The sequence below is a fragment of the Danio aesculapii genome, chromosome 2 (genome assembly GCF_903798145.1).
Source record: "Danio aesculapii chromosome 2, fDanAes4.1, whole genome shotgun sequence".
Taxonomy (NCBI): Eukaryota; Metazoa; Chordata; class Actinopteri; order Cypriniformes; family Danionidae; genus Danio; species Danio aesculapii.
The window spans coordinates 45,508,849-45,521,867 of record NC_079436.1 but is presented as its reverse complement, the minus strand read 5'-3'; the positions used below and the strand labels follow the sequence as shown (position 1 = coordinate 45,521,867).

The 13,019-nt window shown below is 34.2% G+C and overlaps 1 protein-coding gene across 1 annotated transcript in view; it reads right to left on the bottom strand.

The window, feature by feature from the left end:
* The window catches only part of wdr47a (WD repeat domain 47a), a 39,120-nt gene extending 27,854 nt beyond the window's left edge, over positions 1-11,266 (bottom strand). Inside the window, exons 1-5 of the mRNA XM_056480777.1 lie at positions 11,135-11,266; positions 6,062-6,228; positions 3,958-4,041; positions 3,663-3,747; positions 378-1,165 (exon numbers count right to left, since the gene is read on the bottom strand). Coding sequence (XP_056336752.1) covers positions 378-1,165; positions 3,663-3,747; positions 3,958-4,041; positions 6,062-6,219 — 1,115 coding nt within the window. The 5' untranslated portion in view covers positions 6,220-6,228; positions 11,135-11,266. The remainder of the gene's footprint in view (positions 1-377; positions 1,166-3,662; positions 3,748-3,957; positions 4,042-6,061; positions 6,229-11,134) is intronic.
* Between the last annotated feature and the right edge of the window lie 1,753 nt (positions 11,267-13,019).

Genomic DNA, 13,019 nt, shown 5'->3' with positions numbered 1-13,019 from the left:
TGGTTAGCATCTTCCTTGGCCTTTTGGGTGCTACCCTGGGTGCCTTTGATAATGCAGAACGTTTCATCGACATTATGGGGTTTGTTGGGGAGAAAACTTGCAAACATACAGTCCAGCACTTCAGAGTCACACTGCTAGCGATCTAAGATTTATGTAAATTTGGCAAGCTGAACCCATTCTGTACTGAACAGGAGACACGGTCGATCAGGAGATTGAGCGACAGTGGTCTACAGCCAATCAGGATGCAGAACATGATGCGCTGTAAAAAACATTTCAAATTCAAAAAATCTGCGAGACCACGAAAGGTGAACTGCGTTATAGCGAGGGACTACTGGATTTATGTTTTTTATTCAGGTATACAAGAGGTTGACGTTTACCTCTCTGGTGACTCCTCGAAGATGCTGTGACACCCTGAATTCTCCATCATCACACTGCGGTTCATGTGTTGAAAATTAGCAAAGGAGTGCGACATGGGTGACGTTTTCCCTCCATCAGTCGTCACTCCTCTCTTCTCCTGCGACAAGCCGTAGGACAAGCCATCCAGCGCTGGGTTCAGAGAGCGAGACATGTATGTATCTGCAGACTGTGGCCGGCGGAGAGGAGAAGCGGGGTACGGGGAGAGCTTGCTGATGAGCGGAGTTAGCAGGTCAGCGTAGGCAGCCTTGGCTGGTTTGACAAGCCGATCCACATGGATATTGAGCATCTTCTGCTCGAAAGCACAGGAGAAGACGCTTGGTGACAGGTTCTGTAGCCAAGAAAGCAAACTTAGGTCGAGATCGTCGCAGCCGTTTCCACAAAGCATGTCGATACCCAGGAGAACTTCACTTTCTGTGATCTCCTCTCCAGTAGCTTTGCTCTGGCAGAACTCCACGCAGCATTCGTATAATACTCCTTTAATCAGGAGCTGGAAGAGGCGATTGGAGCTGGCACGGAACCCGGCTTCACTTAGCTTTCGGTCGGCGGGGATAAACTCAGCCACCATACCGCAGGACTCCTCGAAACACTGAACACGAGCTGTACTCGGGTTCCAGTCCTTGAACTCGGCATGGTTGGTGAGACGGGGAAGCGTCAGGAGAAGACAGAGCTTGCTGTAGTCATCTTTAGATGGACAGAACTCTTCCAGAGCGTGGAGACACTTGACTGCCTCCTGCATGGTCAGTTCCAGCTGAACACAAACAGATGAGAGAGAAGAGTGAGAGAGATGCAAAGAAGAGTTTTGTGCAAAATGGCTCTAGTCAGCTACTCACATGCTGTTACCATGAGTTTTCCGACAAGTTAATTTGTCAAGACTTAAGTCAAATTTATATTAATGTCAAAGAACTTTGTGTAACATCATATTTAATCTAGTATATATATATATATATATATATATATATATAAAGAGTTATTCTGTAAAATATTATTACAGTTGAAGCTAACAGTGTTGTACTTAAGTACATTTAAAATGGATTCCTCTGATACAAAGCTGAATTTCTAGCAGTCATTATTCCATGATTTAGTCTTGCACAATCCTTAAAAATCATTTTAATATGCTGATTGCTGCTCAAAAAACATATTTGTTTTTGTCATTGGCACTGGATCATAAAACCAGTCATAAGTGTAAATTTTTTTATGTTAAAATTTTTATTATGGTTTTAAAAGCAATCCAATTATGGTTGCACAATATTGAAAAAAATCTGACACAGCAATAAATTGCTTTTCTGCAATTTATATATATCTATATGGAAAGATACCATTCACTTAGATTGATTGGGGTGATTTTGTAAAGGTGTGAATCGCGTCTAAAAAACAATAAACAAACTGCAAGCAAGAATAATTACAATAGAGCAAAGAAAATTGTCAAATAAACAGTGCTTTATGGGTTTCCAGAAAGTCAAACTGTACTTAGGTACAGAAAAGGAATAATGAAATGTAAGATAACTAGTCTTCATTGTATTAATAGTTCGGTACAAATTTTCTTCATTAAAGTTACAAATGTACCTTTTTGCTTTAAACTCTCTTGAAATGTCCTTAAAACACATGCAAGTGATAAAGTTTCACTCTGTTATGGTTATATTTTGCAATGACCCACAAATCTCATGTTTTCTTAATTGTTGTGCTGTTCAACTACAACATTGCATATCCTGTGATGTGACTATTGCGTACACACACATTGTAGTATTGATGCCTTGAATCCATACCATTTTAGTTATATTACAAAGAATAAAGATTTTTAAAAAAATAATAATAATAATAATATTAATAATAATAATAATAATAATAATAATAATAATAATAATAATAATAATAATAATAATAATAATAATATTAATAATAATAATAATAATAATAATAATAATAATAATAATAAAGAAAATATAATTAAACCACACATTAAGAAAACAGAGCAAATAAGGACAACAACCTAATAAACAAACAAACAGAACAATCTGGTATGGTATGGTCAGCACTGCATGATTAATCAGGTTAGGATATAAAAGAAGAGGAGACCAAATCTTATCAAAGTTATTCAATTTATTTACTAGCAGGAAACTATTTTTTTCCAGATGGATTATTTTATAATTTTTTCCAACTAATGTTTAGCTGGTGGGGGTTCTGTCAATTTCCAAAAAATTTAAGTGTTAATTTTTTTTTTGTGAGCATTGTACATCATCTGAAAGTTGAATGAATAAGCCTTCTGTTGTTTGTTAGGAAATTATAATATTTGGCAGAGAAAGAAATATTGATATAGATTTAATAGATTTAAAGTTGTCTACTACTTAGCAATGCTAACATTTATAAACAAAAATTGAGTTTTGATATATTTGCATCAGGAAATTTACTAAATGTCCTCATGGAACATGATCTTCACCTAATATTCTAATGTTTTTTGGCATAAACGAAAAATCAATACTTTTGACCCAAACAATGTATTTTTGGCTATTGACAAAAATATACCAGTGTTTTGTAAAACATAACATTTTATTAGTATCAACGTGAAATAGCTATGCTAAAAACTGTCCATGGAAACCATTGCAATTGTTTTAAGATTCTTCAAAAAGGTTCAAAAGATTTTAATTTTGAAATATTTTTTTGTGAACAATGTAAAACTTTTTTCTGTCAATTTGATCAGCTATTGCATCCCTGCTGAATAAGGTATTCATTCATTCATTAATTTTCCTTCGGCTTAGTTTTACAAAGCGGATGCCCTTCCAGCTGCAACCTAGTACTGGGAAACACCTATACACTCTCACATTCACATACACACATGCACTCATATACTACGGACAATTTAGTTAATCCAATTCCCATATATAACATGTCTTTGGACTGTGGGGGAAACCGGAGCACCCGGAGGAAACCCACGCCAACACAGGGAGAACATGCAAACTCCACACAGAAATGCCAACTGACCCAGCCGGGAATAAATATTTTCTAACCCCTATGCATTCCTATAACTAAATATTCAGTGTACCATGGGGTTACACTGAAAAACTAAGAGTTTAACAACGTAATGTTTGTCAACTGTCATTTTTTATCACCTTCCATTTGAACAAATAAGTTTAAAAATAAGTTTAAAAATAAGTCTTTCGGAGCACAACCCTATTAAAAAGCAATTTACCTAATGAAAAAAGTGAATCAAACGTCATCTGACAGGTCACGGAGACTCTGATGTTACTCACATGCTGTGGCTCATCTTCAGCAGACATGGCATTGTTCACACACAAAGCTTCCAGAAACTTCTGCTTTAAAACAATGTAACGGAACCTGAAAAATGCATACATATATGTGAAGTTAAACCAACAGTGTCCAATGTTATTGGAAAAAACATTTATTTTTGTTAGGCATTTCTATTTTATAAATTAACTGAACACTGAATATAAACTCTAAAGTGTAGATATTGGGGTTTCTTTTCTTGACAAGCAAATCCAAGTAAACTATTAGATACGAGTTGCGACTGATTAAAAGATCTCTTACCTCTTTCTATCAAATTTATCCAGACACTCGAGAGGCTGAATAAACTGCAACACTTCATCCCACTGTCCATCCAGAATGAGCTGCCTGCAGAGGGGACGAATGATTGAGAAACAGGGAAAAAAAAGATTGCGAGATCTTTAGAGTTTTAACCTAAAACTGGTGCAGCTAGATAATAGGACTATATATAATTTATTATATAACAGTACTAAACACCACCTTCCACAGATTATAATTTAGACTGCATTCAAAGAAACATTTCTATGACAACATCATTTCATGGTCTGAAATGCACAAATAGAGAAATAGACTCAAATAGTGCAATATTAAATGTCTGATTCAATAAATAGACAATATTACATATGAGAGAGTAAAATCTGCAATGACCTACATGTAAATATGATTTCAATTTCTGAATTTGTTTAATCAGTTTATTCCCAACTTTTTTGTGTTTTGATGTAAAACCACTTCTGTTTATAGGATTCCCACTTTAAGCTAAATATCAATATCCCTGACTTTCACTGATTAAAAAGATGAATTCCATAACATCTAATGGATGTAAAAAAACATGCTGCTGTTGTACAGTACTTTTATTTTAATTTGTTATTATTATATATTATTTAAAAATAATAATAAAACATAATATTAAAATACATTTGAAAAATAATTTTGCATGACTTTAATAGGTACACTGCAAAATAAATGCTTTTCTTACATTTTTTGTCTTGTTTAAAATAATCTGCCAGTGGGGTAAGTAAAATAATCTTATGTCAAAATAAAAAACAAAAGAAAATGCATCTAGAAAATGCTTCTTGATTTAAGAGTTTTTAGATATTTTTAGATAAGAGTTTAAGAGTCTTGTTTCTGGACGAGAAACAAGACAACAAACTCAAATAAAAAAAAACTACGAGTATAAAAAAAATTATTTCCCTAAAAAATGTAAACTCTGAAGTACTCATTGTTTGTGCGGCTGCGAAGTTTGTTTGACAGACCAAAAGTAGTTTTACAAACTTTATATTTTGCTTTTCAGTCATCTATTTTTTTGTGTTCATTTTGAAGCCAAAGCTCTTAAAATTGATATTATTCTGACATGTTTGGCTTAGTTTGGTACAGTCTGGTGATGCCATTTGACCTAAGATGCTGCAAATTGATGAGGGTGAAAGGAATAAAATGGAGCTAAAAATAGCCTAACCATAACAATAAGGGTGAAGCACCAGGACTGAAGTCAAAAAAAGTGACAAAAAAAAATTGTCACCGACTTTAAATGTCTGGAACGGTCCTTTAAAAATTCCATGACCCTTCAAAAATTCCATGAGCCATGGGAACCCTGTGTTTCTAAAGGCCCAGTTTCAAAAATGAAACAAACTCTCATGCACAGATTCAGTGAGTAATGAAGGAATGTTCAGAAAAACACAAGTGGGATCTGAGCAATGTGGTATTGGTCAGTTTAAAACTGAATTCAAACTAGGGCTGCACAATATTGGAAAATCCGACATTGCGATGTTTTGTTTTTCTGCGATATATATTGCTATTTACTTTGTTATACTTTATATTTTATATTTTAAGGCTCAGTTCTCTCTCTTAGCAAACCATTTTGACGTTTGCTCCAATAATCTTCTAATTTGCCCTTTATTAATAGTTATTAAGGTAGTTTAGGTATTGGGTAGGATTAGGGATGTAGAATAAGATCATGTGCTTTACAAGTATTAATAAACAGCCAATATCTCAATAACATGCATGCTAATAAGCAACTAGTTAATAGTGAGAATTGGTCCCTAAAGTGTTACCGAATGTATTAATTTTGATTGATTGCTATGATTCTGTAGGGGAGTGAATCAATAAAGAAACTACAAGCATAGATAAATGCAACAAAGCAAAGATAAAAATGAAATTAACAGTACATGGATTAAGGTTTTGTCTATGTAAATGTAAAAATTACACTGGAAAGTCAACTCAACATTTCATATCTTTGCGATGTGACTATTGTGGACGCACACATTGTAATATCGATGCTGAAACGATATATTGTGCAACCCTAATTCAAACTTTTTCATGATTTCCCTTTTCAGTTTTGTAGTAACGAGTATGAAGTGTATATGGATCTAACCTGAGGAAGAGCATGTCGTCTGAGTAGAGGCCGTTGATGACACCGCTCTCCTTCTCCAATGCTAGCATGCTAATGTGCAGCTTGCGCGAGTTCAGAAAGTCCAACATCACCTTGATGATCTCCACCTCCTTCACGTTTATGATCTCCTCAGCCGTCATGGTGGCAAGCTTTCACACATACACATACAAAAAAATGTTAATAAATGAAATAAATCATCTAGTAAATAAATAAATCTATTAAATATCCACTACCTAAACCTAAAAACGACACTAGGCTATAAATTAAAGGACTTTAGGATCCTTCTTTAAACTTTCCATCTAACCACCCCTGATTGTGGTCCTGGTTAAAATCAATAAATAATTCTAACCAACTTATATTTAAACAATGTGCCACTTTACTTTAAATGTAAAGAAGGTGAGAAGCAAAAACTAAGATTCAATTCATATCAAACACTGAGAATGGCACAAAAAATGTTGTATTAAAGTAATAATATTAAAATTAAAATTAAATATTAAAAGTAAACTATTATTTATAAATATTAACAACAGTTTGTATCAATGGTGAAATGAACTATACCACTGCACCATATTAAAATATGTTTTAGTAAATGCTTGTTAAAAAAATAAATTAATACGAATAATACATTTTCATAAATGAAACAAATCCCTAAAACAATCATTATTCACAATATTCAAAAGTTACTGGGTTTCCATTTAACTTTTTGACATTTTTTTTAGTAAATTACTTCTGTGCAATGACAAATAAATGCTAAATAATTACTAAAAAACAGGGTTTACATGATCAATTTAGAGGCAGATCTGAATGTGCACTAATAAATGATTTTTGAAAAAAAGGAGAGGAATTAAAGTATATTAAACATAACAATCGGAGAAGCTACAGAAGTCCTGGATATATTTCAAAAGAGAAGTCTCTTATTTTAACATTTTAAAGAACAATTCTATGGTGTTGCCATTCATTATTTCAGTATAAAGCTTTCTGATGCCGCAGTAAAACATTCACCGTTTCGCCTGCAGACTGCAAGTGGCAAAACCCTTCTAATTAAAATACCAAACCAATGTTATGACAAAGAGATTGACACACTAAAAAAATCCAAATGTAAACACACGAATGGGAGGTGACGGGACACTCCACCAAAACAAAACAACCTGTTCCTCGGTATACAATTCTCTTCATCATTGAGTAAATACTTTCATATCTGTTTAAAATCATTTCAAATAATTGTAAAAAAAATAACATTGCTTTAAATATACACATTACTGTTGAAAGCTATAGGGATTTCAATCCTATAAATGTGAAAATTATTCATTAAAGGTGCAGTAGGTGATTGTCTTCAGAAACATTTTTGGTTGTGCTGGTTGAAAGTCTCTTCACTTTCCAATTGTAATGATTAAAGTAAATGATCCAAGTGTATTTAAATGTATTTTTATATTCTGGGTAAGGCATAAAACTAAAAAATGTTAGTCCAATTAAAATGTGTCGGGCTGACAACTCCCATAATTCTAATAAGTAGCCCAAACTGTCTGTCAGCAAATGAAGATTTGCACAACTGCGCACCCTTTCATGCAGATCTGCGGTTAACGCGAGCATGCGTGCTGCGTTCACGTGCACACGAGTGAGAGAGAGCGGTAAAACCAAATGCTGAATCAAAACTTTTAAAAATCCTAAATCAATATTGCCAATTTTTGCACACTGGAGGAAGGATGACACCATGGCTAAAGTATTTCTTTTAGACAGGTAATGTTCTGTTTTAAAGCTATTGTAAAGTTTTTTTTTCCTCTCCGCTGTCGCCACTAGCTTGCATGGTTCGGGATCTGTAGAGCTGCGCATCGTTGGATTTGCTCTTTAGTGTTTGGACTCTCAGTAGTGATTTTTAAACCACACTGAACTGAGCTAAACTGAACTGAACTTAAACACTACAAACTAAACTACACTGTTCCAATTTACTATGATCTTTTATGTGAAGCTGCTTTGACACAATCTACATTGTATAAGCGCTATACAAATAAAGGTGAATTGAATTGAATTATTTTAGTAGCGCAGAGCTGATGTAGATTTTGTTGTTACAAATGGGTTATATGCACAAGAGTGTTGTTCAGCCAATGAAATCTTCCGGCGAAAGATTAATGTGACTATTTTCAGTTTCATAAGGGACCTTTTACAGCATCGATAATGTGGATTTTTATTTTGTTTAACAACAAAACACAAGTAAATAGCGTTATTCTGCCTAGCCTGCTTTACTGAGCTGAAGTTGGTTTTATATTCACATCACATTGGTTCATTTTTGAACAATGACAATCTGTGACGTGCTCCCTATATTGTTTAACATGCTACTCTAAATATTTGGTCTGAAATAGCATGCAAGTATAGCTTAGTAATAAGTGTAATTCCTGCAGCCCGCCGACCAAGCACAAAGCGTGTGAGAAAGTGAGACCAGCGATCCTTGCATGCATGAAATATTGCACATTAAGACAAGTTTTTTTTGCTACACAACTGAAAATGTGCTAGATATACTACAGTTTTTTGTTCGGAAATGTAGTATTATAAAGTACTATAAAGTTTTTTAACTGACTAATGACATGATCTAGTAGTGGGTATAGTGTACTGTCATCTTTAATGTGTGCGTTCAAGGTTTTATGAGGCGTGGCTTTGGACGGTAGGCGAGTACTGTTTCAAAGATATTATGCTATTGGATAGCATTTTGGCAGATCACCTACTGCACCTTTACTATTAGGTTTTAAAACAATAACATTTATCCAATTATGTTCTAATTTCAGATGGGTTAATAAAGAGCTAAATAAGCTTGCAAAAATACAAACAAAAATGAAACATGTGCATTTGTAAGTAACAAAAGCTAAGCGATCTCATTTCCACATCAGCATCAAATATAAATGTACAAACGTGATTTTATCTAAAAAGCAAATTAAGTGCAGGTTGAGTGTCTGCTTCAATATTTTGTGAAAATGTGTTTGAAAATGTTAAAATAAGAGTGAAATAAAGTTCCTTGTTATTCAGCATAACCGATCATTTATGTACAGATTAAGCAACATACCATTTCTGGCCTGTACTTAAAAAAAACTAAGTAATCAGACTAACTGTTAATATATTAAAAAAATAATAAAAATTTAGAATATAGGCAAAATATGGAAGCTTTATATTGACAATTGGTATTAAGGGGCTGCACTCTGATCTTAAAATATAGTATTTTAAGATGTCATCAAATGAATCTTGTACTAAATAATAATAATAATAAAAAAGCTTTTTGTGGTGTATAAAGTTTCATCACACTAAACCAGAGATGCCCAAAGTAGGGCCCGCCAGAGGAGATTTAGAATGAAAGTTGGGGCAAACGCCTTCAACAGAGATCGTCATTTCTAATTTAACGTAACATTTTGTTTGTTTGTTTGTTTGTTTATTTAATTGTTGAGCTACAAAAAAGTCAACTCAAATGAAATGTTTTAATTAAATGTTGTGCATGAATCAGATTTTTAAAAATGTAAATACTGTCACTCGAAGATAGAGGACAATACACAAGATATTTACGAGCAAATCAAGGAAAAGGCAGGTTCACCTTGACTCATGTATTTAGCATTGAACTCCATTGTGTTATAATTGTGTTTGTTTATGTTTTTATTGTAAGAAGTTCATTATAAAATGTAAATATATATATATATATATATATATATATATATATATATATATATATATATATATATATATATATATATATATATATATATATATATATGATTAAAGTATTTTTTTATTTTTGTTTTTCAATATTATTAAACTGAGAAATTACCATGGCAGCTTAAATGTAACACTTTTTCCAAGAGAGGCTAAAGAAATTAGGACGGTCTGCACTATTATTATTATTAAGTTAACATTTTTTATTATTGAAGTAGCCAAATTCTGACTGTAAAAATAAAATAAATAACTATAACTCAATAAGATGCTCAGTTGTCGCAGTTAAATCTTTATGGCATCATATTATAAAATTAAATTAATATTTGTACTATTATTATAATTATTACATTTGAATTTTTTTTATTATTCAAGCAGCCAAATTCTGACTGTAAATAATACATTTAATAACTATAACTCAATAAGATGCTCAGTTGTCGCAGTTAAATCTTTATGACATCACATCATAAAATAAATTAGTATTTGTATTTTTATTATAATTATTACATTTTTTATTATTCAAGTGGAAAAATTGTAAAGTTGAATGTGCTGCCTAGTTTGTTATTTGCCTAATAAATGACAATAGACCACTTAGCTTTAATATGCAGTTTTTCCATTTAAAACTTGAAGATATTCCATTTTTCCCTGAAGATATATGATGTAATAAATTTGTATTTTAAAAATAATATGTATAAATACTTTTTAAAATATATATTTTTTCCTATTTCTTTATTCATAATCTTTAGGAAATGTTTTGGTACATCAAAATGTGTGGTTATGATGACCACCCAACAAGCTAATCCAGATAAAACAGTGTTGTCACTAAAATGCAGTATTAAAACCTTATAGTTACATAGAAAATGAGGCGAATTACAGCAAAAAGGTCTAGTTTTTGGGATAAAAGAACCACCCCTTCACCAGGCTGGCTACAGGCCTGTATAAAATCTACATTACAACGACGACAAGTTATTAATCGCACATTTTGGGTTTAAAACCTCCACGTCTTAGTATTAAAAGCTAATTTACTGGAACCACTAAGCGACACCACCCCCAAACAACATGCACTAACGCTATAGGGAACGCAGATTTGCTTTCTCATGCTTTTCCACCGCTAGACTCGCATTATGAACTCCTTACGACGCGTTTACCTGACAGCCAACACTGATTATGTCGTAAATAAGCCTGAACACATTCTTTCAGGACATTAACGAAAGCGGACATCCACCCATATTACATCCAGCGCAGACATATTCAGAGGCAGCGGGGGGAGAGAGTGTGTCATCCAGGCGGAGCAGCAGCAGCAGCCTCCCCGGCCTCGCCTAACCTCAAAACAACGGCGATAACCGCGGCGGAGAGCAATTTAATTCTCACCTGATAATCTCTACATAAACGCGAAGTGCAAGAATCCTCTGCGGGTCCGCCGAGGGTGTGTCGACACGCGCTGTCTGCGGGTTTTTTTCCTTCGTGTTTCGGGGCGAGAGGCTCTTGTTGTCCCTGCCGCTGCTGGTTGTCAAGCACACAAGCTTCCTCTGCGCGTTCCACCAATCCGCATGCACGCACGCGAACCCCGCAAAACCGGCCCGGCCCACACTACCACTGACCTGCGTGCTATAACGAAATGAGGCTTAATGTGGATTAATATCAGGATCATGCACGCATTACTATACAGTATGTTTGTAAACTGTTAGATTTTATCCGATTATGAATTGTAAAATATTATATAAATATATTTAAACTAATAATAATATTTGAGACACCTCATCATGATCAAGAGCCTCTGGATTGATCTCAAAAATAAGTGACCATTGACTTGCATTTTACAAATAACCAAGGACCATGGGCTCAGCTACAAATCTTCTTTAGTGACTAACTGAAGAAACAGTCATCTACATCTTAAATAGACTAAGGGTAAGTAAATTATTCATTCATTCATTTTCTTTTCAGCCTAATCCCTTTATTCATCAGGAGCTGCCACAGCGGAATGAACCGCCAACTTATCCAAGATATGTTTAACACAGCGGATGCCCTTCCAGCAGCAACCCATCACTGGGAAACATCCATACACACTCATAAACTACGGACAATTTTAGCTTACCCAATTCGCACGTCTTTGGGCTTATGGGGGAAACCGGAGTACAGGAGGAAACTCACACCTAGATAGGAAGAACATGCAAACTCCACACAGAAATTCCAATTCACCCAGCCAAGGCTCAAACCAGCAACCTTCTTGCTGTGCGGCGATCGTGCTACCCACTGCACCACCATGTAAATTGTATGTAAAGTTAAATTAATGGGTGAACAGTCCCTTTATTACAATCTCTCCTGTCTTTAAACAATGAATGAATTGAGGTGCAATATGCTGAACTTGTAATGTTGGTCAGGGGCGGATTTAACCAACAAAGGCAAGTGGCTGCTTAGGGCCCCAGGAAATCTGAGGGCCCCCAAATCAATACCTAGAAGTATAAATTATACGTATAAATTACATATAACATAATTTTCTATCATATTTTGTACGAGAGTCTAAAAAAATAAAAGTACAATTTTTATTACTTCTGCGCAAATGTGTCCCCCACCCTCAATCATGGAGCTGTCCAGCAGTCAAATTAGGTAAAGATTTAGTTTTAAAAACGCAATAAAAATTACAAATATTTAATTAAAATGTAATTTAAACTATTAAAAAATTGTTTATATATTATTTTAATTGTGAAATGATGAAACAAATAATAGAAAAAAGTTTTACAAGATGCTTTACATCTTGTTACTATTTTGAATTACGATGAAATATAGAAAAGGAGATTGAGTGATATAAATAAATCAATTAATACATTAAAGTACAAACTATCACTGGAATTATTTAACAGAGCTGATGTTGGTAACCACATGGTGTACATGTTATTGTGAGTAAAACATTCTACTGTAAGTTAAAATAATTAGAAATGATAATTGAGTGGGCAGCACGGTGGCGCAGGGGGTAGCACAATCGCCTCACAGTAAGAAGGTTGCTGGTTCCAGCCCCGGCTGGGTCAGTTGGCATTTCTGTGTGGAGTTTGCATGTTCTCCCCGTGTTTGCGTGGGTTTCCTCCAGGTGCTCTGGTTTCCCCCACAAGTCCAAAGACATGTGCTATAGGTGAATTGGGTTAGCTAAATTGTCCATTGTGTATGTGTGTGACCCAGCGATGGGTTGGAAGGGCAACCGCTGCGTAAAACATATGCTGGATAAGTTAGCGGTTCATTCCGCTGTGGCGACCCCAGATTA